Raw genomic sequence first — 27,607 nt, forward strand, 5'->3', positions numbered from 1 at the left:
TTTGTGCCTTAGTTCACTGAAACTCAATCGCCTTTTAAATTTGAATCTTGTGGTTACTTGCTTTTTAGGAAGGTAACATTCCTGGGTTAGCCTCTCTTTTGGGTTCTGGTACAATGTGCAACTGGATGTATTCAAGATCTATTTACCCACTTGGAGCTCTTTGGAGCCAGAAGCTTTACACATAGCATTAGAAATGCTATTGTAAATGACTGTTTTGTTTTGGTTTTGCTGCAAATTTCAGTTTAGGACTTCAAATTTGCCAATTTTGAGGATTTATGAACCAGCTGCAAGATTGAGATACTCAAGTGATGTTTTGTGTTGAGCATAGTTCTAATTTGTTTCACTGTTTGGCTGTACATTATGCTTTTAAACATGGTATTTTTGGTAGTTTCTGTTTCTTACCGCAGCCAGAGATCTTAACGCCTACAGTTGTTCCTAAAGGAACTGTGTTTTATGAACTGTTCTGACGCTATTTCAAAGAACTTTGCCTTTACTATTTTTATGCACAGCACAGTAGAGCTGGTCTTAGTCTGATTATATCGGACTCCTGAAAGACAGGGGGAAGACCGCATTATTTTTGGATTTGCGCCATGCTAGATTATACATTGTTTTGCAATCATTGTTCATCCAGTGAATCGGCAGATGCGCCCAGGACTTCTTTTCAGATCTTTAGTTACATTCCTTTCAGTGTAAGCCTGATGTCTGAATTTGGAGTCCCTCCTTTCTATTTGGTAATAGGCATTTCTTATTAGAAAGAGATATATGGCAATATTTGAAAAACGAAGATATTTAGGCAGAAATCTAATTGTTCAGACTCCAGCCCTGGGTCAGCATCCAGAGCTACTTTGGCATAGAGACGGTCTCGTTTTCCAGGTTTTTACAGGGCATTCTTGATCTTAGCTGGGTCATTTAAGCACTATTATAATAAAAGTTGTAACAATAAGAGTGTTTTAAATGTTTGAAGCAGAAGTGGAACATTTATTTTATATTGCTTTTTTCTGAAGGGTTACACTCTATGGCTCAAATACACGTTTTGTAGTACAGATTTTGGGAAGCCAATATATCGTCAGTCCCTTCTAGTGCAAGTATTTAAACTGAGTCTGTTCTCAACTACTTTGGAGCATTGCAGAGTGAGTAAATGAGAGTTCTTGAGCGCAGATGGCTGTTGATATAATAGGATATGAGACATTGCAAGAATTTTCCTTGTTTTATTTATTTTCTATCCAGCAAGCAGAACTTTTCTAAATCTTTCATAAGGATGATCTTATACCATTCTTAAAATTTAATTTAGTCTTGCAGTCTTGATTTTTGTATATTGCTAGAGTTTAATTGTCATAAAAAAGGACAGTTTTTGAGGTGACAACATACTAGGAATGTCGTTAAATAGCCAGCAAATCTATGGTACAAAAGAATTAAGTATTAATGAATAATGTACTACAAATATTAGTCTTTTGTACCAGTTTAAGTCTTCTGTTTGGTTATGATGAAACATGAAAATAAACAAGCTTAGTGAAAACGAAATCTTAAAATGATTCAGCAGAATCTCTTTGTATAGAAAGCTTCTAAATTAGGCTTGTTGAATATCCACAAGGATGCCTTCTCTTGCATAAATTGTCGCAGTTTCATGTTTTAATTTTGTCTTATTATGGGTGCACATTTTATTTTTACAATTGAATTCTGATACTGTGGAGACTTAATTTAAATTCTAGCCAGTCTGTACACCAGTGCAGCTGTAAACTTCTTTTAATGCTATATCCAAAAACTTCTTCATAACTCTTCATAATGAGGATATTAACTATTTCAAGTGAAGAAACAAAAGCCTGATCTGTAGCCTCTTAAATCTTTAGAACTTTGATTTTGGACATAAAGACCTAATTGTCATTTCTGAATCTCTCTACAAGTCAGTTTGTTTGATTTAAAGATCTTTTTTCTTGAGAATTCTGCATACTCTGACCCTTTTATTTCCTTTAAATGTGATAATTTAGTATTCCAGAATTTTTCATTTTATATATCTGTATTTGTTCTGGGTAGAGCTGCTGATGAGTTACACCCACAAATGCAGCCAGAATCAGGTCTAGATTGTTTTTTCTGGATAAAATGCCTGGATTTATCTTAATTGTTTGAGTCAGAATAAGTTTCTTTTCATTCATGGCTGGCCAGAATGCCAGGAACATTTCTAACTCTGAGCTAATTTTAATAGAAAAAAGTTTCTGTGTATCTTATATGCCAAAGTTGGTGTTACGGAATGGACTGTTGTGCAAGTGATGCATCAGCTTTTGGCTGTGTGTTACTGTTTTAAATAGAAGATGGATCAGTAGTAAATTAAAACCTTTGCTGTTGGATGACTGTTTGAGAGCTTATACATGAAGTGTACTGATGGACGCAGGCCAGTTCTTAGCGAACTTTCTCTCTCACAGCAATCCTCATCACTTGCTAGGGACAAGGCAAAGTTTAGAGTTCAGTAATATGGTTAGAATTTCTTGTGCTTACGTGGTTTATGGTGAACTTACAGGTCTGGGACTGGACATTTTCCTAAACTAGATTAACTTATTGAAATTCATATTACTTTCTGCACTTGGCGATTAGAAGTCAGTCCTGTAAAATGGGCATTGTTTCTTCCACTGTCAATATCCAAATGAAGGACTTTCAACAATGACTAGTGATTTGGGGGCATACTGGATATTTTGCATGCCCAACTTCCTGTCATTTAAAGGGTTTTGGAATATCTAGAAAGCAACCTTACTGATTCCTTGAAATCTAGTTCTCCCAACAGGAATCTCCAGAGTAGATCTTGGGGCATGCTTCCTTAGTGGCATGCAGAATTTGGCAGAGGTGATGTCTGTCCTCTAGGACAACTTTTACCAACATGTGTCACTGGAGACAAGCACTTCCTTTGGTTTGTTTATTTTTCATGTAATAGTTTCCAAGGAACCAGGTATTAACACAGCCTGAGCCGACCTGGCATGGAGATCTTGGTATGCAGAGGAGAGATGCTAAGGAAATAATTAAATAGGGAAGCCATGGAAGAGAGCGTTTTTTCACTGCTTTTTTTGTGTTCTCTCTTGTCCTGATAGTGTTTCCCTCAATGCATTTTGGAGAAAGAAGAGCAGTGAGGGATGGTATTGTGCACTGGGTTTTTCACTGATTCATGGAGGAAGGTGGCATGAAGATTACAGACAGGAGGTTTCAGCCTGGAGGAGCATGGGAATGGCCTTGGCTGATCAGATGATGTGTGACACACATCAGACCTCAGATTTTTTTGCTTTTCTTTTTCAAAGCAAACAGGCCTGTGAGTTTACTGAAAAGTGTCATGTCAGCTGGAAGAGGGAAGGGAGGAGGAAGTGGGTACAGGGATTCAGGGCTTGCAGCTGGGATGTCTGGCGTGCCTGAAGCAGCTGTTTGTGTCTTTGTGAAATAGCCTGGAATTGCTGTAAAATCCTATTGCAAGCTGGGCCAAGCATTACCAGTTAATTTGGCTGTATTGGACACTGTGGACATAGGTATATGCCATGCCGGGGGAGCGTCTTCAGCAGACCAAATGGTGGCTGCAGTGGTGAAGACGTGCGACCACACTGATGGGGAGAGGAGTGCCCTGAGTGGGCTGAGAACCTGCCAGTCTGTTCCCACTGCTTTGGGCCCAAAAATCAGTCTTGAGAGAGCGTGCACACATGCCTGTGGGCTAGGGAAGTTTTGATGGAAGTCTGTGAACAAGCTGTCTACAGCAGGAAGGAGAGAAAGTATATCTTTCCAGATTGCTTTGAAGAAAAGAGTGTCCCAGTAGAAACTATTGAAGTTTTTTTCTTTTTTCTTTTTTTGTTTTTGCTTTAAAACAATAAATGAGAATTCCCACATATCCCAATGCACATATACCAAAGAATCACTTTAAAATCTCTTCTTCACACACAGCCTCATAACTTTCTTTCTTTCTGTAAAACAAACATGTGAGTTACGTATTAACTTTTCAGTGATTGTTTTTAGAAAATATTGTGGGTTTTGTGTCAACTGTTTGAATAACTCTTTTAATGGTAACAAGCTGTCTGGAAAAAAACTTGCAAGCTTGGTTATATTTCAAGAATATGAAGTAATTTTTATTGTTGTGGTTCCTTTAGGATGTAATTCAGCTTTTTTCGTGGAAATATCCTGAATGGTGGTATGAAAGTCTTCACATAGGGAGAATACTGATTTCTTTAAACTCAGTCTTCAGGATTACTGCCACTGATTCCTCTTCCTTTTTAGTACAAAATATCTCTTCCATAGTATATACAAAATTTAAAAGTAAAAGTCATTGTAGCTAGTAAGTTTTAAATGCAGAATATATAAATACATGCCAAAACTCAGCAGTGTCATATGTGATAAACAGTACAACAAAACCAAAAATTTACTATATGCCTTTTATGTTTATTATATCCTCTTACCAAATAATTCCTTCCTCCTTGGGCAATCCCAAACTTGCCCCAAGCTGTTTCACTTACTCTTACGTGGGGTTTACTTTTTGTTAGTTTAATTTCATAAAGCTTTCACTGCAGCGCTTCACTGAGTGTGTCCTGCCTATGAGTAGCAAAGGTACCACCTCATTTGCATGAGGAAGTTGACAGTTTTCTTTCAGGAACTCCTCAGTGCTTGAGGAGTTAATATTTCTGTTGTCTAGATTAAAAGATCCAGATAGAATCTGTACTTTAGCTGACCTTTTCCTGCCCTTCCCAATTCACCTTGCCAAACCCCACAATTTTAGGATGTTTTCTGTTTGTATAGGCTATATTTAGAGTTTTTTGCAGCTTTTGGTGTGCAGTGAGAGCTCAAGTCCTGTGGGTGGAGGAGCAGCCATGTTGTGCCAAGCTGGGCCATGCCAAGCCATGCTGTGATGTGCCATGCCAAGGTGCAGTGCACTGCCAATGGCTGGGAGTCTGGGGCAGGCTGGCCTCAAGTAGTGAATAAAAAAAAGAAGAAAAGATTTGAGGCAAGTATGTGAACTGTACTTAGCCACAGTGAGCTTGTTATGATGCGTGACTGCTCCTTGATACCTCGGGATTCCCCTGCATGAAGAAGAGCCCACACAGTTCAACTCACGTGCCTGCGTTGGAGGTGGACGCAGCCTGGCACATTCAGTAAGGCGAGCAGGGCATGTCCAGGGGCGTTGACATCCAGAGGCGTTCAAAGTGCTTCCCACAGCTGTGCGCAGTGAGCAGACTTCCCTGGGGACACGCATGTGGTGAAGATGAGTCTGTTGTGGACAGTCGCTCCTTCTAACAGAGCCTCCAACCTGTTTTAAAGACAAAACAGCACAAAAACACCCCATCTTCTCTCCCCCTGCCTGGCAGTGGCCCAGCCCAGGCACCATGGCCCTGCTCTTTCTGGGTGCTGTGCAGGCGCCGTGCTCCTCGAAGGGTCCCGCAGAGCCTGCAGGGTGCCAAGGGAAGCGTCGCAGAAACACACGTGCTGCAGAAGCAGAGCTGCACCCTGTGCAGCGAAAGGAAGCCATGGACAAGGGGGCTGAGAGCAGGGAACGTGCGCGGGACTCGGGGGGGCAGAGAGGCTCAAACAGTTGCAGCTGCCTCTGTTGTTTGGTACAAAACTCAACAAATGTCAGGCCTTGTAATTACTCTGATATCAGACTTGTAAGCATGATAAATCCATGGGGGGGGGGGGGGAAGTCTTTAAAAGCAATCAGCTGTTTTTTTTCAGGAGGAAGCCATATGAGCCCATTGCTTCATGTTTTGTTCAAATTCTAATAAACATCCAGGAGGCAGCTTTCAACAGCTGCTAATTTTAAAGTAGCATATTAATCAAATTAATTGAGAGTTCCTTTTAATAATTAGAAACAGCAAAGATAACTTTCTGAAGCAATGTTTTGAATATTACTGAAAGTGATTCTACCAAGAAGAGTATCTTTATAGAGAAATCATCTGAAAAAAATAATAAATTGTCTCTTTTGCTACCTGATAATTCAATTAAGCAGAGATAAGAAAAATAGCTCTTGGAGAATTTCAGGGAACCAGAATAATACACTTAGTGTTGTACCAGAATCAAAATACCACATAATCATGGGTATCCATGGATACTGAAGCAACACTTTGATTACTAGATACATCCATTACCCTTAAATACCAGAGTTAGGTGTTTAATGCCCCGAACAGTTTAATGCATGACTGCTTGAACTTGCACAAAGAATTCTCCTGAGGTTTGCCTTTCAGAGGCACAGCACATAATCTGTCAGCAGGGGAAAGGAAGGCAGTTGTGATTTTTTAAGACTTTCTTCTTCCAAATTCTGGTGTACTTTGCAACTGCTGCCACACAGATGGCTTGATTTGACTGTCTGTCCTCAAGCTGCCTGTAAACTGAAGCACTGCGTGATATGGCCCAATCTCCATCCCACTTTGATGACATATGAGTAGGATTCCCGTGAAAAAAGTCTTTTTATAACTATTTATAGTGCTTGTGCTGTTAGGACACATTCCTCTCTGAATGGATCTTTATGTTGTTACTTTGCTGTACTAGACCTTTTATCACAGCAAGGTTAGTTATTTCATGGCATAGGACCAATCATGAGGTTGAAGTCACAATTTCTGCACAGCAGTTCTGACTTCTTTATTTGTTTGCAGAGCAGGATTGGGAACCATAGAAAAAAGTCTGCCTTCTGTAGAAGCTGCTAAAGCTGCTGGAGGCATCTCAGGAGAGGGGTATGTGGGGCTTCTGAGATGTGTGTGTGGTTCGAACAGGGCCTGTGTCCACCAGCCTGGCGTTTTTCCTTTTCATTGGCTGAAAGAATCCAGTCCTCTTTGCTAATGCTGCTAATGAAAAAAATATTTTTTTTTATTTAGAAGAAAAGAAAGGAAAGGTTCTCCAGTATGATAGTGGATCTGAATTCTGTAGTAGGAAAGAAGTAAAACATGTATTTTTTTTTTTAAGTGCTTTGATAATAAGCTTCTAGAGTATGATTAAAAATGATTTTATAATGGTGGCTCTACTGCTTTTTAGGCCGTGGACATCTCAACAGGCAGGTGCCATCGAATTCTTATTCTGGTGCTCCCTTCCTTCTCTGGCGTGCTGTGGTGTGGGGCTTGGTGCTGGCGTTTGCACTGTCTGTACAATTTTGAGTAGTTTTGTATAGTAAAAATGCCACGTGATTCAAGAGGTTGAAGTCTGCAAAAATGTGAGGAGATATTTTTGCCGCTTTTTTTCACCTTTTGCAAAGATTACTCTGTTCTTGCTAGTTTATTTTTCCGTTTTTTTGTATTCACGAAAATCTCTTATATAATCAGATCAAAATCAACTTATTTGAATGTCTCAGTACAAGTTTTCATAGTGAAACATTTTTTTGAGGCGAATGAGAATCTGACATATGTAGTCTTATGGTAAGGGGGAAAATAGGAAAGCCTTCATCCTGTACTGTCAGGTAAAGCATGGGTTTAGTTCTTCGTTCCTGAAAGTAAATGAGCAAACTGAAGTCTTGCTATAAGCCATTCTGCTAAAAGTAAAAGGAGGAAACTAAGAAGCAGATGTTGTGTCATTCCAGTTGTTGCACAAGTGGTCTTTTTATCTCTGTTAGCTTGATAATCTTGTTTTTCTCACTAGGCCCAAACTTCTGATCACCGTTTACCAATCATTCTTTCATTTAGCGTCAATAGTGTTATATTCTATTCCAAATTGAATAGCAATTGTCTGTAAAAATGGACAAAAATTCCTGGCAAATACTAATTTGGAGGGAAAATGTGATTTCCCGCTTCCTAAATCCATTTGTGAATTGAGACCAAATGAATTCTGTAGTTCTGGTTGGAAAGAGCATGGGAGAGAACATGAGCAAGGGCTGTAGGTTGCAGTCCCATCCCATTGGTCTCAATAGCTTAGGTATCGCAATGTCCATGCTGGAGAGTTCAGATCCACTGTTGTACGGGAGAACCGTTTACCTTCTGTGTATGGTAGGTTTGGTCTCTTTTTAGGCACTGTTTATTATGACTGAGGAGCAGTATCATCTATTTCAGTTTGGGATGGAAGAGCTCTCTGAGAAGAGTATAGGGAGGGCGCTGCAGAATATCGGTAGGTGGTGGCTGAGTCAGGACACTGAGAAGTCTGGGATACACATTCAACACCCCTCCGGCAAAAGAGAGACCTGAACTTGGGTCTCACATTTTTGGATGAATATTTTAGTCGCTAGGTGAGAGGGAGAAACCAGAATCTCCTGTTCTGTGAATGTGGCTTCTCATTTCCTTCCTTGTACTAATACCAAACAATGACTATCTCCATTTCAAATTAAATTAAATTTTTTGTTTCAGAGAAAATGAATTGTGTGGCCTTTCGTAAGAGAAAAAAATCAGTTTGATCTGTAACTCTTCACTTTGGCAGCCAAATAAAAAAAATCAGGTGTTCGTACATCTCTAATTGCCAACAGCCTGAGCAATGCTTTCAGATTAAATTTCCCCTGTATCCAGCCTCACTTAGTTAATTAAAACTCCTGCAGCAGAATGTGAGAAAGCAGTGGCCATCCTAAGGATCAAAGTGAAACTAAAGAAAGTTCTTTTTGCACAAGGATTAACTAGAAATGACATTTCTCGGCAAAGTCTGCTAAAATGAGTCTCATTAGTGACTTAATGCAGTTCAGAAGAATCTTCCACTGGAAATTAAATTTGGGAAAAATTGTGCTAAATGTTTCCAAATAAGGTCTCCATGTTTTAGTACTCCTTTTAAGGATCTCTTGAGAAATGCTTATTCAGTAACTTGCATTTCCTTCTGGTAGTGCTAGAGCTATTATCTGCCTCTGCTAACCTCAGACCTGTTGGATTAGGGCACATCTCTTCCACAACCATGAGCACACACTGGAGTAAGTGATGTGGCTTGCATATACACTCGGCTGCCTGAGGCCTCTCAATGCAGTTCCAGGGGTGGGTAGGAGACCCGTCTGTAGACAGCTCGGCTGGTTGGGAACAGCCTTTGGCAGAGTTTTGGAGCGTATCAGATGTATCGCTGGACCTGCCCTGTGCTGCCACCATCGTGGTGCCATCAGACCTGAGACAGGAGCTGTGAAACAGGCTGCTGTTGTGAGTGCTACATACTGCCAGGTGTTAGGGATCGTGGATTAATCATGCACAGCCCCAGAGTATGACTTGGCCAGCTCTGTTCACTAGCCGGGTGAGTGATCAGGCTTTTAAATACTCTTCCGAATACAGCCAAGATTGTTCCAGGTTGCAGTGTAGCCCATCACCTACCCATAGCCTTGCAAGCACGGTTTGAATTTTAAAATTCCTTTTCATAGTAGTAATTGTTTGTCTGTGTTCACGCAGCCTTCCAGGTTGTTAGAATAGGCTGGAGCTGCCAGGCCTATCCCATTCAGGCACCCGGGACTCAACATCCAGCATTTGAGATGTTTTCTCTTACGCAGTCACTTCCCATTACTTCCTGACAGAGAGTTCAGCTCAGATGCCAGTTTTGGAAGAGCTGTCATGCAGTTGCTTTTTGAATAGGGATTCCCATCCCACATTTAAGATAGCTGGCTAATTAGTATTTGTGTTAGCGGGGGCTGAAAGACAAATGATTGCTCATCCTCCCAGCTTTCCACTTGCGTGTGTCTCTAAAGACTAAAGGCACTTACTGCTGAAGGAAGTGCCTGATGGTTCCTTTTGTCCTTCCTCTTAGATGACATTAGCTCCAGTGGTTGACTGTGAGGGTACACAGGATGCCTGTGATGTTCTAGCAAGTCCAGTAATCGCAGTGAATCCAGTATCTCAGGTATGAAAACACCTAGAATAGAGAACATATGGATAAGCACCTTGAAAAGCCTCAGCTTTTCAAAAAGCTTACACCTGAATATTTGGACTTACTGATAATGAGGCAAGTTGGGAATGAACAAATCATGTAGTTTTTTCATATTATATGTAATATATTCATTGAGGTCACATCTGACTTGAAAAATACTTGATTACATTCGGTATCTATTTGAATAACGGAAGAAAAGCATCCATGACTTGAATGACAACTGATCAGTTACCCAATCAGTTTAAGCTGAAGTTTCACCTGTGCTACTGAAAATCTGCTACCTCTGGACCCTCTCCTCTCCTCCTGCTCACACTTGAGAGCTGGTCACCAAGAGCTTCCACCCCAGCCTGCATCTCCTGGTGTAGAACATCACGTGACAAATCACGACAGCCCTTCAAGTTTTTCACCAGACGGGGAATAAAGGCCCAACTTTGCTTTTCATTTTATTTGTTTGCCAAAAAAATTTGGAGATGCTGATAATTTTGGTTGAAATGTTAGCATTTATGTGTTTTCTCCAAGTACTGCCAGTGGCTTGTAATGTGGGGAATTTTAATGACTGGAATAATTCAAAACAATTGGGTCAGTCTGCCAAAGTGGCACAAACCATTGGGAAAACTAGAAGCTATAAAAGCAAATAATTTCAAGTTATTGTTTCAGGAAATGGTTTGCTGTGTTGTCTTATCCTTTTCATAGATTATTGTGCTGTTTTAATGGCTTACTTTTTGGACAAAGGCGCATCTGGAAAGATTGAACCTACCAGGTCTGCTCCTGGTGTTGCATTCACAAACTTTGTTATTGCAGAAGTGCTTGCTGGCAGCAGAGAAGGCTTAAAAAGATGCCAATGTTAGAAATATATACATAGCCTAGAAGAGAAAAGATACTGTTTCAAGAGTAGAATGGTACAGAATTGACCTCTTTAGTCATTATTGTTGTCATCACTCTTCATATAATTATTTCTGTGAATTTCTCAAACTTTGTCTTTAAAGTAGCTAAGTATTTGCCTCTTCTGCTCTCCTGCTCCCATTTCCTAACATAAGCAGAAGTATTTTAACTTAAGAACTCAGTTATAAGAAAATTCAAACTAGCCAGCTTCTGGAGCGCAAGAATTTCTGAGAGGTAAAGGAGAAGAGTTTTTCTGCTCCTCAGATTTAGTTATGCTGTTTTCCCCAAGACCATTGCAGTTGTTCCAATAAAATTTGGAAAGGACACTGATAACATTAGCTACTATCCTGCTCTTTGACTGACTTTGTAAACTATCCAAATATCCAAGACAATGTGTCACTTCTAGCAAAGTCCACAAGCCCTTTTAGATAACAGACCAGAGAAGATCCATTTATATAAATTTCCTGAATATACAGAAAACTGGGAGTGGTTTCCTGAAGATCATTTTGTATAAATGTTGTATCTGACTGTTGAGATGATAGGCACATACAGCACAGATGAAACCACTAACCTTGCCTTCCTTTTAATGCAGAGACTTTGATGAGTGCAGCTGCTTGTTCTCGTGAGGGATAGAGCTATTCAGTATATTTGAGTCATTTTGTTAGCTACCAACATGTGCCAACATTTGTGGAAATAATCAGAAACCAGGTTCAGTCCTGGTCGTCTTAACTCTGGTTAATGGATGGTGTTCTTTAACTACAAGCTTTGTCAATATCTCTGGAGAAGAAAAAGAAATATGCGTTAATTTTATTAACTGGAGCTATTCTCCAAGCTGATGTATTCCTATAATTTCTATTGACGCTACTGAGAGACTCAGTATGCATCAAAGGAAGAATGAATTGTGTCTCTTGAACACTTCCATGAAGTTTTCCATTTTGTATTTTGAGGATGCCATTAGTGCTAGAAAGAATCAAAGTCTTAATGATGCAGCTGTGTGCTCATGTACAGAGAGAGAGGGGCCATGTTTGAGCTTTGAGAACACTACATTTCTCTTTCTCCAAGCATAATGGAAGAGCAGGCATCAGCTGCCTGGCTTGCAAATATTGTGTGTTAGGCAGAACAAGGTAAGGAAACATTGTCTGCTTGCAGAGTTGCTTGAGTGCTGTATCTCAAAAATACTGTAGTTCAAATCTTGTATATGTCTCCTGTACCTTTATCTTTATAACAGGCTTTGCATTTGGTGGCAGAATTTCAATTATTTACCTGCTCTCATCATTCACTAGAGAGAAATAGTGTAACAAACAATGGGAACCTCTTTCTAACCAATTGATAAAAATCATAGTACTCTTAATGAAGGCAACCCACAAGATGACTCAGAGGCTCCTTGATGCCGCCTCCTTTACGCACAGTCAGGGCTGTTTGCATGCAGAGAAGCTGCAGCAGAATCAGTTTGATGCCAGAGCTCAAAGACTCCCATTAATTGCTATAGCAGTTTGTAGCTACTTAGAGCATTTGCCAGTTCCCCAGTCAGTCAAGGGTAATATATTACTGCAGAAATCCTATGACAAAATCCTTAATTTGCAAGTTTCACATTTTCACTGCTTAATTCCCTTGGAAGTTTTTACCTCAGGAGCACTGTGAATTAACTTGACAATTTAAATAACTGTGCACATGTATTTCCTCTGTAATAAGAATGCAAGATGAGAACATGAGAGTTAAACTTACTCTGTGTATGTCATCTGGACAATATATGCCCAGTTCCTTGGGTATCTATTATTGTTAAGCAATGAAAAATGGTATGTGCCTCTGCCTGTAATGCAATCCTCCTCAGAGGCTGAAACACTTTTGAACAAGCTTATAGGCTTGAAGGTAAACAAACTCATGTGACTCATATACATCTGGTGACAGGGATCAGTCACCTTAACTTTTCCATAACAGCTTTTAGTCTGTTGTCACATGCTGCTGGGTGTGGACTTGAACAAAAGTAAAGCAGATAAAGAAAATGATGCACATTGACCCTTTGGCTGACTGAGAACAAATATTAGTCAATTTGTAATAATGTCACTTTCCTGGAAGAGACACCAGCAATTTAAAATCTGAATATTCGCCAACACATCTAAATTATATCATCTGGGTCATGGTCCTGTTGCATCTTTCTCTCTGCCTTTTTTGTTTACCCTCGATATGCTCTATATTGCCCTAGTGGTTTCTATTCCTAATGCTGCTTCAGAGATTGCTTTTCTAATGCCGAACTCGTCCTTTGGCTAGCCCTCATCTTCTCACACTTAAAGGTGTCTTTATTCAAGGGTCTTCACAGTCTACCCTTTCCCTTCCTTGTGTCCACTCAGCACTGAGAAATTCACTCCCCTCTGCCCCACAGTCAATCCTTTGTGTTGGGTTAGCAAATAGTTTCCTCCCACCTACTAAATTTTCAATAAAAAACAGTTTCCTGTTTTCCCCTGAATGGTGCTCACCCTTTGGAGAGGCTTCCCCCGAAAATCTGCAGTCTTCATTGTTCTCATGCACATCTTTCCTCCGGGTTTCCCTTGCAGTTGAGCCTGCAAAAAAATGGCAGCAGTACGGCTGCTGTTTTATTGAAACTACTGATGCTACAGTAATGTAAATGTATTTGTGGTTTGGCCACTGATATTTGCCATTTATTCATAATTCCTGTGTACCTTTAACAGAGATGGCGCGCAGGTTAACAAGATACCACATCAACTGCTCCATTTGGGAAAGCTGTGTCACTACCTCTGGCTATAAGTACAAATCTCAATTTACCTTCGGCAGTCACATTAGCACAGTGTCTGTGGCACAAAAAGGAACAGAAATGTGGATCCCCCAATTCGAAACTGTTTCTTTCCTGTACCCTGTTCCCTGGATCCTCTTTCATTTAATAAATCCTGGGAAATAAGATGATTTTAACTTGTACATTGCAAGAGAGGTTTTTTTCCTCACTCTTGGGAAGGTCTGGCCACAACTGTCTTTCTGTCCAAAGATGCTCAGTACAGTTCTAATCATTATCAGCTATAATAAGATTTTTGAATCTTCCTTCCAGGCAATAGAGATCGTCTGATCCACACGATAGGTATATTTGTTGTCAGGATAAGTTGCTGAAAGAGCAGACTTCCTAACTATTTTTTTCAAGCACTTTAATATTAATTGTGCCATACACCATTTAATACTGATTTTTTTAACAATAGTTTTACCGTAACAATGTATCATCTGGTCTAGGGTTTTTTTGTTTGTTTTTGTTTTTCCCTAGATACATGCGTATACTCTTAACTATAGAAATTACTGCCGTGGATTTCAGGTCTCAGGTCCCATTGTTCTGTTTCTCTGTGCTCACCCCTTGTAATAATCTGCAGATTACAGCACCATGTGTATTTTCTTTATGATGGAGCCTTGATAGCTAGGAAAATGCAATTATAAGCATTCTTATTTCCTGATTTGAAAGTTCTTAAAGTTAGTTTCTGGTACAGTTCTCTGAAATCACAAGATGTTCAGGAATATTGCTCTGGGTCCCTATCAGCTGGTTTCTGGTCTTCGGAATTGCTTCCCTGATCCTCTCAGGAGCGAGGCCCACTTTTTCAGAGTGAGAGTTATGATGGATTGCAAAGGATGTTTGCGGTAGCTTTAGAAGTATCTAAGTAATGGTTCCATCCAGCACGCAAAAACTCTTTGGTCTTGACATTATAAAATATATCTTTTCCTATCCTGCGTGTCAACATGGGAGCTTCTTGAAAGGATACCGTAGCAGGAACATGTATATTTTCAAGTGACAAATCTGGCACTTTGCAATAGTCTGCTCCCTTTTTCTTTTTTCTCAATGAATTCTCCAAAGTTCCCAAGCCCTTATTTAACAGGAGAAATAGGAGTGTCTCATGGGAGATTCAAAGTAGCTTAGCTTGGCTTGATGGAGTGCCAGAGAAGGCGGTGGTACTTTAAAGTAGCAGCTAATAACTTTAAATTCTCCTTAGGCATGCCAGCACAGAGAGATTTTTCTCCTGAGGAGCAAAAGGAGTGAGAAGAGAGGCTGGTTTTCAATCTGAAAGCACTCAGTGGCAAATAAGAGACATACAAATTGCTTTCCCCTCTATTTTCTGTTGGTGCCTCTCTGCCGTTTAATGCCCTGTCTTTGGGGGACAGTGGTGAGGGACTCAAAACCAGAGCTGGCTGGGGGGGTCATGTGCTTTTACCCAAAGGGTAATCTGCACCAAACAGGGTATTTCAGGGAAGTTGGATAACTCTGTTCATGAATTGGAGTTGATTTCATCTAATTTTGACTGGGGAAAATAACAACATAGAGCATTTTAGACACATTTAAATGTTCCGAACACATTAGCAATGGGCATTTCTTTGCTCATTTTGAAATGAAGTTTATGTTTAAAAATCATTATTATTTTCAAAGAAAAAAGTTGGAAAAGGTTATAATAGTTGTAAAACAAAATGAAACATGTGAGTCAGAGAAAATCTTGGGGATTATTTTTCTGTTTTATCTTTTCTCAGCCTTTCCTTTTCTCCAATTTATTTTTTCCTACAGAAACTATTGTTTTCTTCTCCACAGTTTTTGGATCACCTAGCACCAATAGACCTGACCTGCTACCAGGCAACCTCTGTGTCAGCTTCTCTACATCTAAAATAAGGAATAATGATACTGACCTACTTTGTAAAGTGCTTAAAGGTCTGCTGATGGGACATGCTGTAGGAGAGCGATCTTTTGCAATGTTAAAACCATGCACTTGTTCTTTACAAATGTTCAGTGGTTTTCCTCTAGGTGTTCATATGTCTGTTTTGCTGTATTTTAGGAAGATTTTGTCCTTTGCCAGATTACAGGTGCTGATGGTGTATGCGCTGCCTACTCTAGAAATCCTTTACCACAGAGCACCTTTTCTGTTTCCTCATTCAACTGTACTTTTCAATCTCTATTTTTAAAGCATATCTGTGAATATCTCCTTTGTTCTGCTGTCTTTTAATTAACTCATCCCCACTGCTGTTTTTATTATGCATCTCTAATACTTAATTAACACACTGTGCAGTATAGTGAAGCAAGAAGTTAGTATCTGAGATGCCATAAAAGATGAGTTTATCGCTGAGAAACAAAATAATAAAAGCAGAAGTGTCTTCATCTTCCTACAATGACAAGGAGAATGTTACTGCTGATACGATCTTTTTAAACATTTTTTTCCTAAAACAAACTAAATGTATGTTTTGTACATAATATACAAAATATGCTAAAACTGCATAATTCTGTGGCATGGATGTATTTATCACTATTACTGTATTTATACTGCTTTTTTAATATTACCTGTGTGCTTATGAGAAGTATAGTTCACAGACATTTACTTTATCTTGAGGTCTCACTTGCTTGGGCAGCTCCACCCCATTCCGAGACGGACACTTGAATGAGTCAGGATTTTCATGAACAATCTTTGGTTTGCAAATATTTCGGTTTCAACTCCTGCACTGTTCCTATTTCAGATAAGTTGTTCCTATTTCAGTGGAAACATTTTCTCTCAATATCCTTCAACTGGCAACATTAAAAAGAATCCCAGCTCTTCACCAAGATAGTTCGTCTAATGTGTTGTCCACATCCTTTGCCTTTCAGCTTGTTTTTTTTATTATTTTTTTTAACTTATTTCAGTCAGTTTAAACTTGTTCAGTTTTTAGCCCACTGCTGTCTGGTTTGTTTATTTTTTCTTTTCTATGATGCTATTTTTGCCCATCTGTTTAATCGGTGACCCTATCCAGCCATGCATATTGTATGTATCCCGATGAGTGCTCTATGCTTCCCAAAAGGAAAATTAATTGTAAGAATGCCTCCAGAGGCCTAGCATGAAGATTAACTGCTCCATAAGGATGGTAATCAGATTTGAGAGTTTTCTTCCTCCTAGGCTCCCCTTCCAATTCATGTTTATTTCCCACTGTCTTTCCTTTGCTTATTGTTTACAGACTTCTTTTCTTCTTTCTTAAACAGGTGGGCTCTGCATTGCTCAGTCCCTGAAAATCCCACAGGATCGCAAAGACAAGACCATCGACTTTGATAAAATTATCAAGCAGCTTCTAGAAACTCCCAATGCCAGGGCCATCGTTATTTTTGCCAATGATGAGGACATAAAGTAAGGATGACTGAGGGAATTAATTCATTTGTGCTTGGTAGCTATACAGAAAAGAGAAAGCGAGTAAGAATACAGATAAGACATGGAAATATCTGTTGGTGAAAACATTGTGGGAACATGGAGTCACAGCAGCTGGGAAAGGGAGCGCTGAGCAAGGTCTGAACGATTTTCCTGTGATTACAAACAACGTCATAAGATTACTTGTGCATTTGATGGCAGACCTGACCTTACCTCTCAGAGACGACGTGCCCCTCTCTTCATACTAATAATACTATGCATTATTCATTAATACAGGCAGTTTTATGGCAAATGATGGTTACTAGTGGTAAAATGGCTTGGATGCTCAAGGTTAAACTGCACAAATCAGATACCCTTTGCTCTTAATACAAATAATATCTTAAAACTGTGTGACACTCATTTCTTACTTGCCTTTGTTACATCTTTTCTGTCTGTAACTTTTAAATTAGCTTAAAGTTTTGATTTGTATATTCCTGAGTGGCTCAGTTGCACAGAACAATACTAACAAGAAGTTAGGATAAAGTGTTGGTAAAGTCAATGGCAACATTTTAAGTTTTAGATTCTAGGATAGAAATCCTATAATCAGGATTTCATTCTTAGTATACAGAGTGAATTTAACAAAAGAGTCAATCTGTGCTGCATGGATCACGACACTATCTATTGTGAAATTTTTGGGCTCTGTTAGTTACAAGAATATGCCATTTCTGTTCATTCTGCAGTCTTGCAACACAGTATTTTTACTAAACAATTAAATACTTCAGTTAACTTCATTTGTGAACAACATGTTCTTTTCCACAGGCAAATCCTTGCAGCCGCTAAAAGGGCCGATCAAGTTGGTCATTTTCTGTGGGTGGGCTCAGACACTTGGGGCTCCAAAGTGAGTCCGTTAATTCAGCAAGAAGATGTTGCTGAGGGAGCAATCACCATTCTGCCCAAGAGAGCAACCATAGAGGGTAAGAGCTCTTTCTGATTGTCTTTCTGTCACAGCTTCTCACCTTTTTTTCCTGTTTCATGAAACGAAACTCCAGTGGTGCAAACTTGATTGCCCGTACATTTTGTCATATCTTATGTGAATAAATATGTATAGACATGGTAAGATACAATGAGTATAAAATAAATTAAGTAAGTCTTCATCCCCTGAGATTTTCCTAAATGTATTCCTGATCTGAAAGCTGTATGTTATTTCCAAGGTTGAAAACCTACTAGCAGTTATTTATTAAAAGCATGATTTCAGAGCTTATATTAAGCTTTCGTAACAGCACAAGGCCCTTACCACCTGAAAGTAAAATAAAATGATCTTACGTATATTATGTTATGTATATCAGAAGGATAGGAGGAAAAAATCTGTTGCAATTTACATGTCACTTCTTATTCAGTGGTCGTTTCCAACTGAAGAAGTAAAAATTCATTTTCAGATGAGTAGTGTCCCTATATTTAAACTTAGTTTAATTTGTATTTCAGATCAAGCACCACATATATATGTTACTCATGTCGTTCATAATATATGCATTCATACATACACAGGTATATAAAAATTTAGGGACGCTTTATTTTCTTTACATAACTTCTTTCTTTTTCAGCATTTCTTTTTTTCCCCCAAAGTCTTTATTTTCTGATCCTTCTTCAATTTGTTATCCCCTTTGCCTGCATAGGTGCTTAACAGTCCAGATGGCTTCCTCCAGGGCAAACCAAACCTGCTGATTAGAATCTGTGTTCTCCTTTCATATGAAAGGAAAAATTTTTTATAAGGGAGACAAAAGTGATGAAAAAGATCTCTTCTGCTAGTATATGGCTTTGTGTTCCTCATCTGTCAGGCTGAGTCTCCACAGAGTCTTTGGAACATGTTTCATGTGTTAAAATAAGCTCTGGTGTCTTCACTCACAGGAAGACCAAATATTTGCATTCCTTTTTACTGTGTTTACACTACTACCTCATTAATTATTCTTCTCAGAACTATAATATGCTTCATCCTTTTGTATTTTGAAATCGTGGGCCATTTTTGCATGTTACTTTTCCATAATAGCATAAAGTTGATAGACAATTAAGTGATCTTTTCTGGAAAAACAGGTTATTTTAATTATCCTTTCATACTGTCTGTGTTTGTTCTTGAGTGTTTCTGACCTAGAAACTAAAGGTCTGCCAGCAATGCGCACCCGCAAATAAAAATTTTCCAAGTTTACTTGTTTTAGATTATATTCCTTGTATATTACACACTAAACACATTAGACATAATGGGAAATATGTAACTTATTTTTGGAGACAGTTCCTTACAGAATGAAAGGGTTCAGGTGTAGAAGGTCTGTTAACAGATCCAAACATCAGCAAATTCAGTGCCTCTGCAAGGAAAAAAATGTTTCCATCGAGCTCACAGGTAACTTCTTCAGAATATGAAATTAGGCAATTGCCTAGAAGTTGGTTAGTTGCATTTTGTACTTGTAGTTACGTAGATTGCATGACTACTTGAGTTTGTGATGTTTAAATTATATTTTGCCTATATATGTATTTGTGTTCATTCTTCAAGAACTGGTGCCGTATGGGCAGATACATATTTTGAGGTCCATGAGTTGCGTGTTATTCTCTGAAAGGGAAAAATACTCAGCAAAAAAAAAAAAGGTACTTGGTATTGAGGGAGAGGCAAAGCAAAAATTTCCTAGAATAACAGTTACAATGTCAATAGCAAATGCTCCCTGAATGCTTTGTAACCACTCAGAAAGGTTCAGGCTGGTTCTTACCTTTTTCAATCCTGTTCATCCATCCCTAATTACCATCTGTATTTGCCATCTGTTTAGTCCTATTACGAGAAAGAGTAAAGAGATGGTTAAGAACGCAGAGCAAATTTCTGTTCTCCTGCACAGTAATTTTCATAGTCCTTCACAGACAGAATTCTGAGCGCTATCCTAGTAACTGTTTCTCTTTGTAGGAAGTGTTTTTCCAGAACTACACATTTCTCCTTTCAGATGGATTCCATTTCTAGTTCATCCATTATGAGAAATGTTTAGTGAAATCTGTTACTTACAGGAAGTAAGTAATCCTTAGGTATTAGCATTTTCTTGCCTGGTGAAGCTGTTATCTGTTTGGATTGTCTGTCTGTCTTGCGTTTAGGCTGATGCATTTTTTTTCCTGTTGTTGTAATTTCATTTGGCTATGAATCTGAGAGAACTGGAAACAGACATCTTAATGTCATTGTTTTATCATCGAGCAATGAACATCTGCTTCCTAAAATTTACTAATGCATTTCTTTTGATGAATACATAAAATAAATGAAATAAGAAGCCTTGATTTTTTTCCCTGTAAATTGATGGAAACAAACTAAATTAGTAAAATGGAACTCAATTTGCCCTAAAGGAACATATCTTGAGCAGTATCATAGTCTGGCACAGTCTCCTCTTTATTGTAGTGCTCTGCAACAAGGCTGCAGTCTGCCCCTACAGCTCATAGGCTCCAGTTCAAGAAAAAAATTAAGCACCAACTTAATTCCCGCTGAGCCTGGTGAGACTTAAGTGTTGAACTAAAATACCTGCTTCTGTAGGGATGAATAAGGGGGTTACCCTTATTTTGCTCCTCAGGAGCATCTTAATTTTATTTCTTATTTTTTGTCACTATGTTAAGTAGTACTTATAATATATTAGATAAAGTTTCCTAACAAACTTCATTGGAAACGCAGAGCTCTGTAGCTTCTTTTTCTAAAAGTGTTGCTGATGATGGAAGAATACTATGCCTTAATTTTAAACATGTGATCCTGCTAGCCTCTCCTTGCACTTCAGGGGAAAAATTCTAGTCTAATAAGCCAGGAGGTGTTAAGTTTCATTGAAAATTAATGTGCCAGCATATTGAAATGTATATAGTACACTTCAGATTATCAAACGTTTAAAGTCTGTAAATCTATCATTCACATAAATCATAAACTGAAATGGAAAACAAATATCCAGGAAAAAAAAAATTCAAGTAACACTTCTCCAAATCATGGCTCTTCTGTTCTAAACACAGGCTTTAAATGCAGATGTGTTGGTATGTGCACACTCGTCTACACATATGTGACTTGAAGTGCATTCCTTATTTTTCGTAGCAGTGGGTATCCTAGTAGCCTGTGACTCCACAGGGAGTTTAAAGCATTTGGTTTCTTGTAGAATCGGGCCCCAGATATTAGGTTACTTGTCTTGATACTGGATGTCACTCTTGGGACAAAACTTTCTTTGCATTAGTCCCATGGAGTGATTTGGGAAATCATTACATGAACCGAATTCATTCGTCTTAAGTCAGTCTTAATATAGCCCAATTGTGTTTGATGTAATTATGCTGTATAAAGTTGCATCTTATTTGCATAATTGCAGCAGACAGTGAGCCAGAGGAAGTGCACACTTAAATAGTAATCACTTCATAAAAACTTGTGTTGGAAACAGGCTCCATAGGCAACTTCAACCGACTATCGGCTGAGCTGAAAGGCTTTCCAAGGTTTGTAAGGAAAAAGGCAGAGGTATTTATCTTCAGAACAACCATTGTGGCAGAATACTGTATTCTGGTTATTGTTACTTTGAATTCTTCCAAAAAAAGGGTTGTGATGATGTGTCCTCAGGCTAACAGTAGGTTACTAAAACAGCTACCCAGTCCCGAAACTCAGTGTACGCTCACAGGAGCGAACACAGTGTATTATGTTGTGTTACAATACTGCAAGTACTAGTGCTTATGGAAGTAAGATTTTTCTAGTCAGGTGCCTTATGTTAGTCCTTTACTCAGAGTATGCACTTGTAACCTTGCTGTAAAAAGGTCTGATGTAATCACAGAGTGCGTATTAGTGCCAGAAGGTGAGAAAAATCAGACAGTTTAAACAAGAGAAAAAGATGCATTTTCTAATTAATATTTGAATGAGGTATATTCCTATCATTATTATTTTCATTTTACAGTAATATAAAAATGATGAACATCATCTGCTCTGCATGCCTTTGACATTAATTAAAATACCACCACAACAAGAAAAATGCAGAAAAAACTCCTGCTCTGCAATCCTTTTGGTTGATTTTTACCCACTGCTACTTCATTCCCCAGATATCCTTATTCTTCTTCAGCCACCTGAACAAAGAGACAAACCTTGTGCATTGGGGAAATTCCTATATGAATTTTTCATTAGGAACAGAAAGAATCCTGTGCTACTCTAGGGAAAGGCACAATTCAATAAAGAGGAGCCAAGGTGAAGCACAGGAAGGGTTCAGGTGAGCAAAACCAGGATATTTTGAAGCAACAATGTGATCAGGATCATGGTAAAGATGGGAGATGTTGAGGCAAATACAGAAAATCTCCAAAATTTCAGGTGCCACAGGGAAGGTTGAAGCTGTGTGAGAAATCGAAAGAAAGATTGAGATTTCAAAAAGCAAGTGTTTTATTCTTGCAGCTTAGATGGACTACGTGCCTTTGGACTAGCAAATTACTGTACATATGAAGTCCTAGAAGCATTGTAGACCATTCAGTATAGCAAGAAATACAACATGGAAATGAATGCACCATGGATTCCTGTAGGTCATAACTTCAGTTCAGCAATGGAGTTCCACTAAATCATGGCTGGGATGAATAACTTCAAGCCTATTTCTTGTAGATTTAAATGAACTTCTTCCACAGTAATCTTTTTCATCACAAACCGACCTTCAAGAACTCTGCTGCCACTTTAGCTCTTCATTTTTCAGTAGATTTAATAAACTTCAGAGCATTTCCTTCTCTTGTTAATTCGATTTGGGTATACTAGTGATATACTTTTTAACTGCCTGGGGTAGCTTTCTTCATTACACCATATGCATATATATAGGAGTTACTTGGATGACCCTCTGATTAAAGGCAGTAACACTACTGGTCCTGACATCACTTTAAGTTCTCCCTAGCAGGTAGTTTTAAAGTCATGAGTTTCTAAATTCTGTCCCTGGAGAAAAAGCAGTTCTTTTTGCCAGTGATAAGAAAGTATCTGTGGCATGAGGGAAGGAAAGATCTGATCCTTTTAGGATAGATTTATGCAGTACTTGCTCATTAAATATGGAAAGTGATCAGATAATATATCTACAGAAGATATTCAAGCCCAAGGAATAGTGTTCAGGTAGATAGATGGTCTTGGGTTTCGAGATGGTGGTCCCCCCCTTCTTTTTTCCTTTCCCACCATTTCTTTTAGCCTAAGCAATTTCCACACTTCAGTTTTTAAATTTGCTTATACCAGTCCCAAGTATCTATCCATGTTATAAATGATACTTTAAAATCCTTCAGGAGTATGACAGGAGATGCCACTCATAATAGGTGGAACAGTAAAACTTAGGATTTTAATTGGACTGTGTGGAATTTTAGGGAAGAGAGAGTGGAGCTGAGAGGTGATTTTGTGGCTAGAGCTCTACATCACAATCCAGCAATACTTCTTTAGCAAAGGCAGTGTCACAGCTGAAATGAGGAAATAAGCAGAGCAGCTTTATTTCTGCAGAAATGCCCTTATCCTGCAGCTCCAAGATTTGTCCTTTCAGCCTTAACCGCATCCAGACATTGAGTGAGGCATTTTGGGCTTGGCTGGGGATCATCAGACAATGGCATCTCTGCTTTTCCTTCCAGCCTCAAACCTTCCTGTCCAAGCTTTTGCATAGGAAGAGCTAACAGGTACTCTGTTACGCGTGATGTGGTGTAGTAAAAACTATTATTTTCAAGAGACTAGTGATCTTTCATGCTGCTTTTTATTTATCTGCTCTGATAAACAGTGAGGCTCATAGGAGCTTGAGAAAACACTGAGCACTTTCTCTTTAAGACTTATAATTGGCAGTTCAGAAGTCATGTAAAACTAGATATACCTAAGGATTTCTGAAAATCACAGCTATATTTTTAAGTAGTCTAGCGCTACTGTTAAATTCACTAGGTTTTGCAAATGCCTTTAAGAACTCTTGCAAGGTTTCAAAACTAAAGGTATATAACTTTGATGAATTAAGTGTCTGTGTAGTCACATATTTCTTAGAAACTTCTTTCTCTTTAATTTGAACCGATGCCGATGGATATCGATGCCTACCAATAGGCACCATTAGCAGCCGATCTCGCGAGGCACGCAGAGCTTTCGGTGTGTGGGCCATGTTGCTCTTGGGAGGCCCCGAGGCCTCTCAGCATTGACCGTTTTGGGGATCGAAGGACCTTCCAGGGCATTGATTTCCATAGGCATCAGGCGGGAATGGCACACAGAGGTAGCGAGCCCTCTCGCTCTGCGTCAAAAGCTGTCGATCTCGACAACTCCGTAGCCGGGGCAGGCCTTGATATCAAGAGGTCTGCATAACTGTCGATACTTATCGGTAGCTGTCGATCTCGACGGGCATTTTAGCCTTTGGGTTGGGGCCGATGCTGTTCTTGTTAGGCATCCAAGGAGTCTCGCCATCGATACCTCTCGATATCGAGGGGCATTGAAGCCTGTCCAATTCCTAAGTCCTCGTTTCTATATTTCTTTGCCAATTTTCTGTCAGAAAATTGTCTAATTGGGCTGCTTCATTGTATTTCACCTAGTTGTTATCATCCATTCTAATAGCTTAGCACCTTCGGCTATCTCGTTCTTTGTTTAATTTTCTTTTTCTTTTAAAATAGTCTTTCCCATTTTTCTTCCTTATGTGATCTTTTTCTTACTTATGTGTGTCTTTTCATGGACACCAGCTGACACTGAAATAAAGGCCAGGAGTGGAAGAGATACAAGAGGAGAAACGCAGAGGCTAATACATATTGCAGTAGTAATTATTTTGAATGTCTGACAAAATACTTTGCCAGTAGTGAAAAAATAGCATTTATGGTCTCAAGTCAGAATTTAAGATCAATGATTCAATTCCAGGGAACTGAAAACATGGATGTGACCTAGATTTGCAATCTTGTGAAATTCTCAGCTGTGAGGTTAAAGGATGGCTCAAATTCAGCCTAAGTAAGTGCATAATTATTTAAAAAAGAGAAGTGTTGCCAATGCTGTCCTTGTAGTTTTCCGTTGTCTCTTTATTTGTTCCATCTCCAAAGAAATGATGAATCAAGTTTTTAATGTTCTCTTTTTATTTCCAGTAAGAGTTGTTTTTTTTTTTTTTTTTTTTTTTTTTTGCTTGTTTGGGCATGTTACATCTGGAAAAAAACAATAAAGGTATAGCAGTTTATGGAAAGTGAGAATGAAAGTGTATCTCACCACTTGTTTTCTCTGGATCATCTATTTTAGATTTCTAAACTCTTCTTTTTAATGTGCTTTTGTGTGAAGAGACAAGAATCAAACTATCAAGATATTTGTACTTTCCTGATTGTCTTATGATTAAGAGGACAAGTACAGTAAAGAGTTTAATTAAAAGTGAGAAATTTAAAAATCAACAGTAAGAACCTCAACCTTTTCTCCTATTAAAAAGAAGGTAATATTTTAAAATAATTTCAAATAGATACCTGAATCCTCTTTAGAAAACTAAGTTCTAACAGGACTGCAAGTGGGAAGATCCATAAGTGTGCTTTTTTAATTTTTTTTTTTTTTTTTAACAGGGACAAAAAGCTACTTCATAGATACTGGGCCTTCACAATTTAGTCTTTAGCTCATGAAATAGAGTAAGCTTAAATTTAAAAATATATACGAAGGGGTCCAGATGTAAGTTAGTAGCACGTTGTTTAGTGGTTCTCAAACATTTTACTTTCACATCCCTAGTCCAGCAAAGCAGAATAGCTCAGGGTTAATTTTTCTCTGTTTCAGAGATGATATTGAATTTTATCCGATACAAATAAAATACAGGAATGGTATTCTGTAACTAGCTATAGCTGCTGCTATCTCAGTGTCCTTTTATCTCCCTCTCTGAACAGAACAGAAGACTGCCTTATATCTCATAATAATATTTGTAAAATAATCAGTGTGGAACTCTTTATTTACCATCTTGTTATGAGTCATTTACAGGGCTCTGTCATTAGGTTCTCAAGCTCTTTGTCTGTACCCCTGGGGCCTCAGACTGTGCTTTTAAGAAAGTAGGTGAGATGGAAAGATGTAGCTTTGGGGGTTGTTTTGTTCCAGGCTGCTGTGCTGTTGTGCTAGTCCTGCCGTGAGAGGCTGTGATGCCGCCGGGGGCTGCCCGAGTGTGGGAATTTGTGCAGCCTACATATAGCAGTGGCTGTAAACTCTAAATGCCAGAGGGGAAACAGGGAAACAAATCATAAGAGAAAAGTCTTAGGAGAAATAGCACAGACAATCTCTCCATAATTTTACTCGTTCTTTCTATTACCTCCTCTGAATTTTCCTATCATCCCCTTGCTACCACCCATTTGATTTGATTTTTCTTTCTGTACTGCCAAAAAGGCTCTAACATAGGCAGATTTAGTCTCATTTGGCCTCTTCATTTTGGCTGTTTTGAGAACACTGAGACCAGTAAAGAAATCTTCCCTTTCCCCAGTACCATCAACTGAACAGGAGCTGGGAAGGTGGTCCCTGCAAGGGAGTCCAGGATACTACGCACAAGGGTTTTAGTCTTCTGGTTTCTGGGGCTTTAAATAATACGATTAAAAGCAACAGCAGTCTGGAAATGCACTTGAAGTTCTGCTCAAAGTCCTTTTCATGTCAGTAGTTTGAAAGAGTGACTCATTTTTGGACACTATCTTACAAGTAAAGTTTGTATGAGGGATAATATATATAAATACTTGTTTATTTGCATCTTTTCCCCTCGAGTAGATGATATTTACCAGCTTCGGAATTAAAATGCTTAAGAGTATTTTGTGCTCATATTTATTAAGTAAGTAAATGCAGAAATCATCTTTTAAGATACATGTTTGTTCATCCAGTACATTTTGTTAAAAAGATCCTTTCAAGTGCCCCTTCCTGTCCCTTATAGAAAACATGTAAGTTGTCCAAGGACAGGTGAAGGAAGTACCTTTTGCTCTTCTCTATCAATCACACAATGTTTATAGTCATTCTGCCTGCAGATCTCTTGGGAATATATCCTTCCCAATGCTGACAAAGCCATTAATTGAATTTAAATTAATATTGTAGTTACCTGGCAATCCAAGACACCCTTGCAGCTGTGAAAAGCTTATTGCATATCGATTTAAGCATGTTGAAAAGTCACGCTGGGAGTTAAGATCTGCTTGGATTTCTCCGTGCTTAGCATGGAATTTCATTTCCTCCTGCCCACGTTCATATGGGCTCCGTCACGATTGCGGTAGCGCAGCGTGTGCAGTGAAGGCAGCCCAGGCAAGCGTCCGCATGTGGCCAGGCCGTGGGCTTGGTTGAGCACTACCGATGCATGCACCCTTCATAGGGGATGTTTAGTAAGCCAAGTGTCATGTGATGCTTCTTTTTATATGTTCTTTCATGCTCTGCCAGTTTGAAGCTTCCTCATGAAAAGTGCAGTGCAATTAAATGTTGGCTTAAATACCATTCTGCAGTGATACAGTCTCCTGAGATTGATAGATATGGTAATGCTGTTGAGGTTCAGCCAAACAGGGCCTATTCTCTAATTGTAGAAAGATACTGTATATTCACTGTGGTGTTTCAGTAGCAATGCAGTGCTTAACTTTGAAAGGTTGAAAAGAAGGCTTTGGGGAGAGGTTTAGTAAGTTCAAAGAGCCAGTAGCTTAAGGGGAGCATTATTTTTTAATATGCAGATATAGTAAAGTTAAGCAACGTAGTTTTAGAAAGTTTCAAATTAATGTAATTTTTGTAGTTTCCTTTTAACTTAAGTCATTGAAGCTTTCTTTTCTTTTGTTTACGATTCCTTGTAACTGTTAGTCACTCAGAAATAAAATGTTAAATGTGATCTTTATACTGCTATAGACTCAAAGCAAATGCCCCCTGGAACTCTGAACCTGTGGTTCCATAAGGAACATGTTCAAAGAACCCACATACTGTTGCAGCT

General features: G+C 38.8%; 1 protein-coding gene across 5 annotated transcripts in view; it reads left to right on the plus strand.

Annotated features, from left to right (window-relative positions):
• The window catches only part of GRM7 (glutamate metabotropic receptor 7), a 331,316-nt gene that overhangs the window by 147,877 nt on the left and 155,832 nt on the right, over nucleotides 1–27,607 (plus strand). For all 5 annotated transcript variants that reach the window (XM_026099684.2, XM_026099685.2, XM_026099683.2 and 2 more), the window contains exons 3-4: nucleotides 16,607–16,748; nucleotides 17,565–17,719. In XM_026099684.2, the coding sequence (XP_025955469.2) occupies nucleotides 16,607–16,748; nucleotides 17,565–17,719 (297 nt within the window). The remainder of the gene's footprint in view (nucleotides 1–16,606; nucleotides 16,749–17,564; nucleotides 17,720–27,607) is intronic.

Source organism: Dromaius novaehollandiae, chromosome 12 (assembly GCF_036370855.1).
Source record: "Dromaius novaehollandiae isolate bDroNov1 chromosome 12, bDroNov1.hap1, whole genome shotgun sequence".
Lineage (NCBI taxonomy): Eukaryota > Metazoa > Chordata > Aves > Casuariiformes > Dromaiidae > Dromaius > Dromaius novaehollandiae.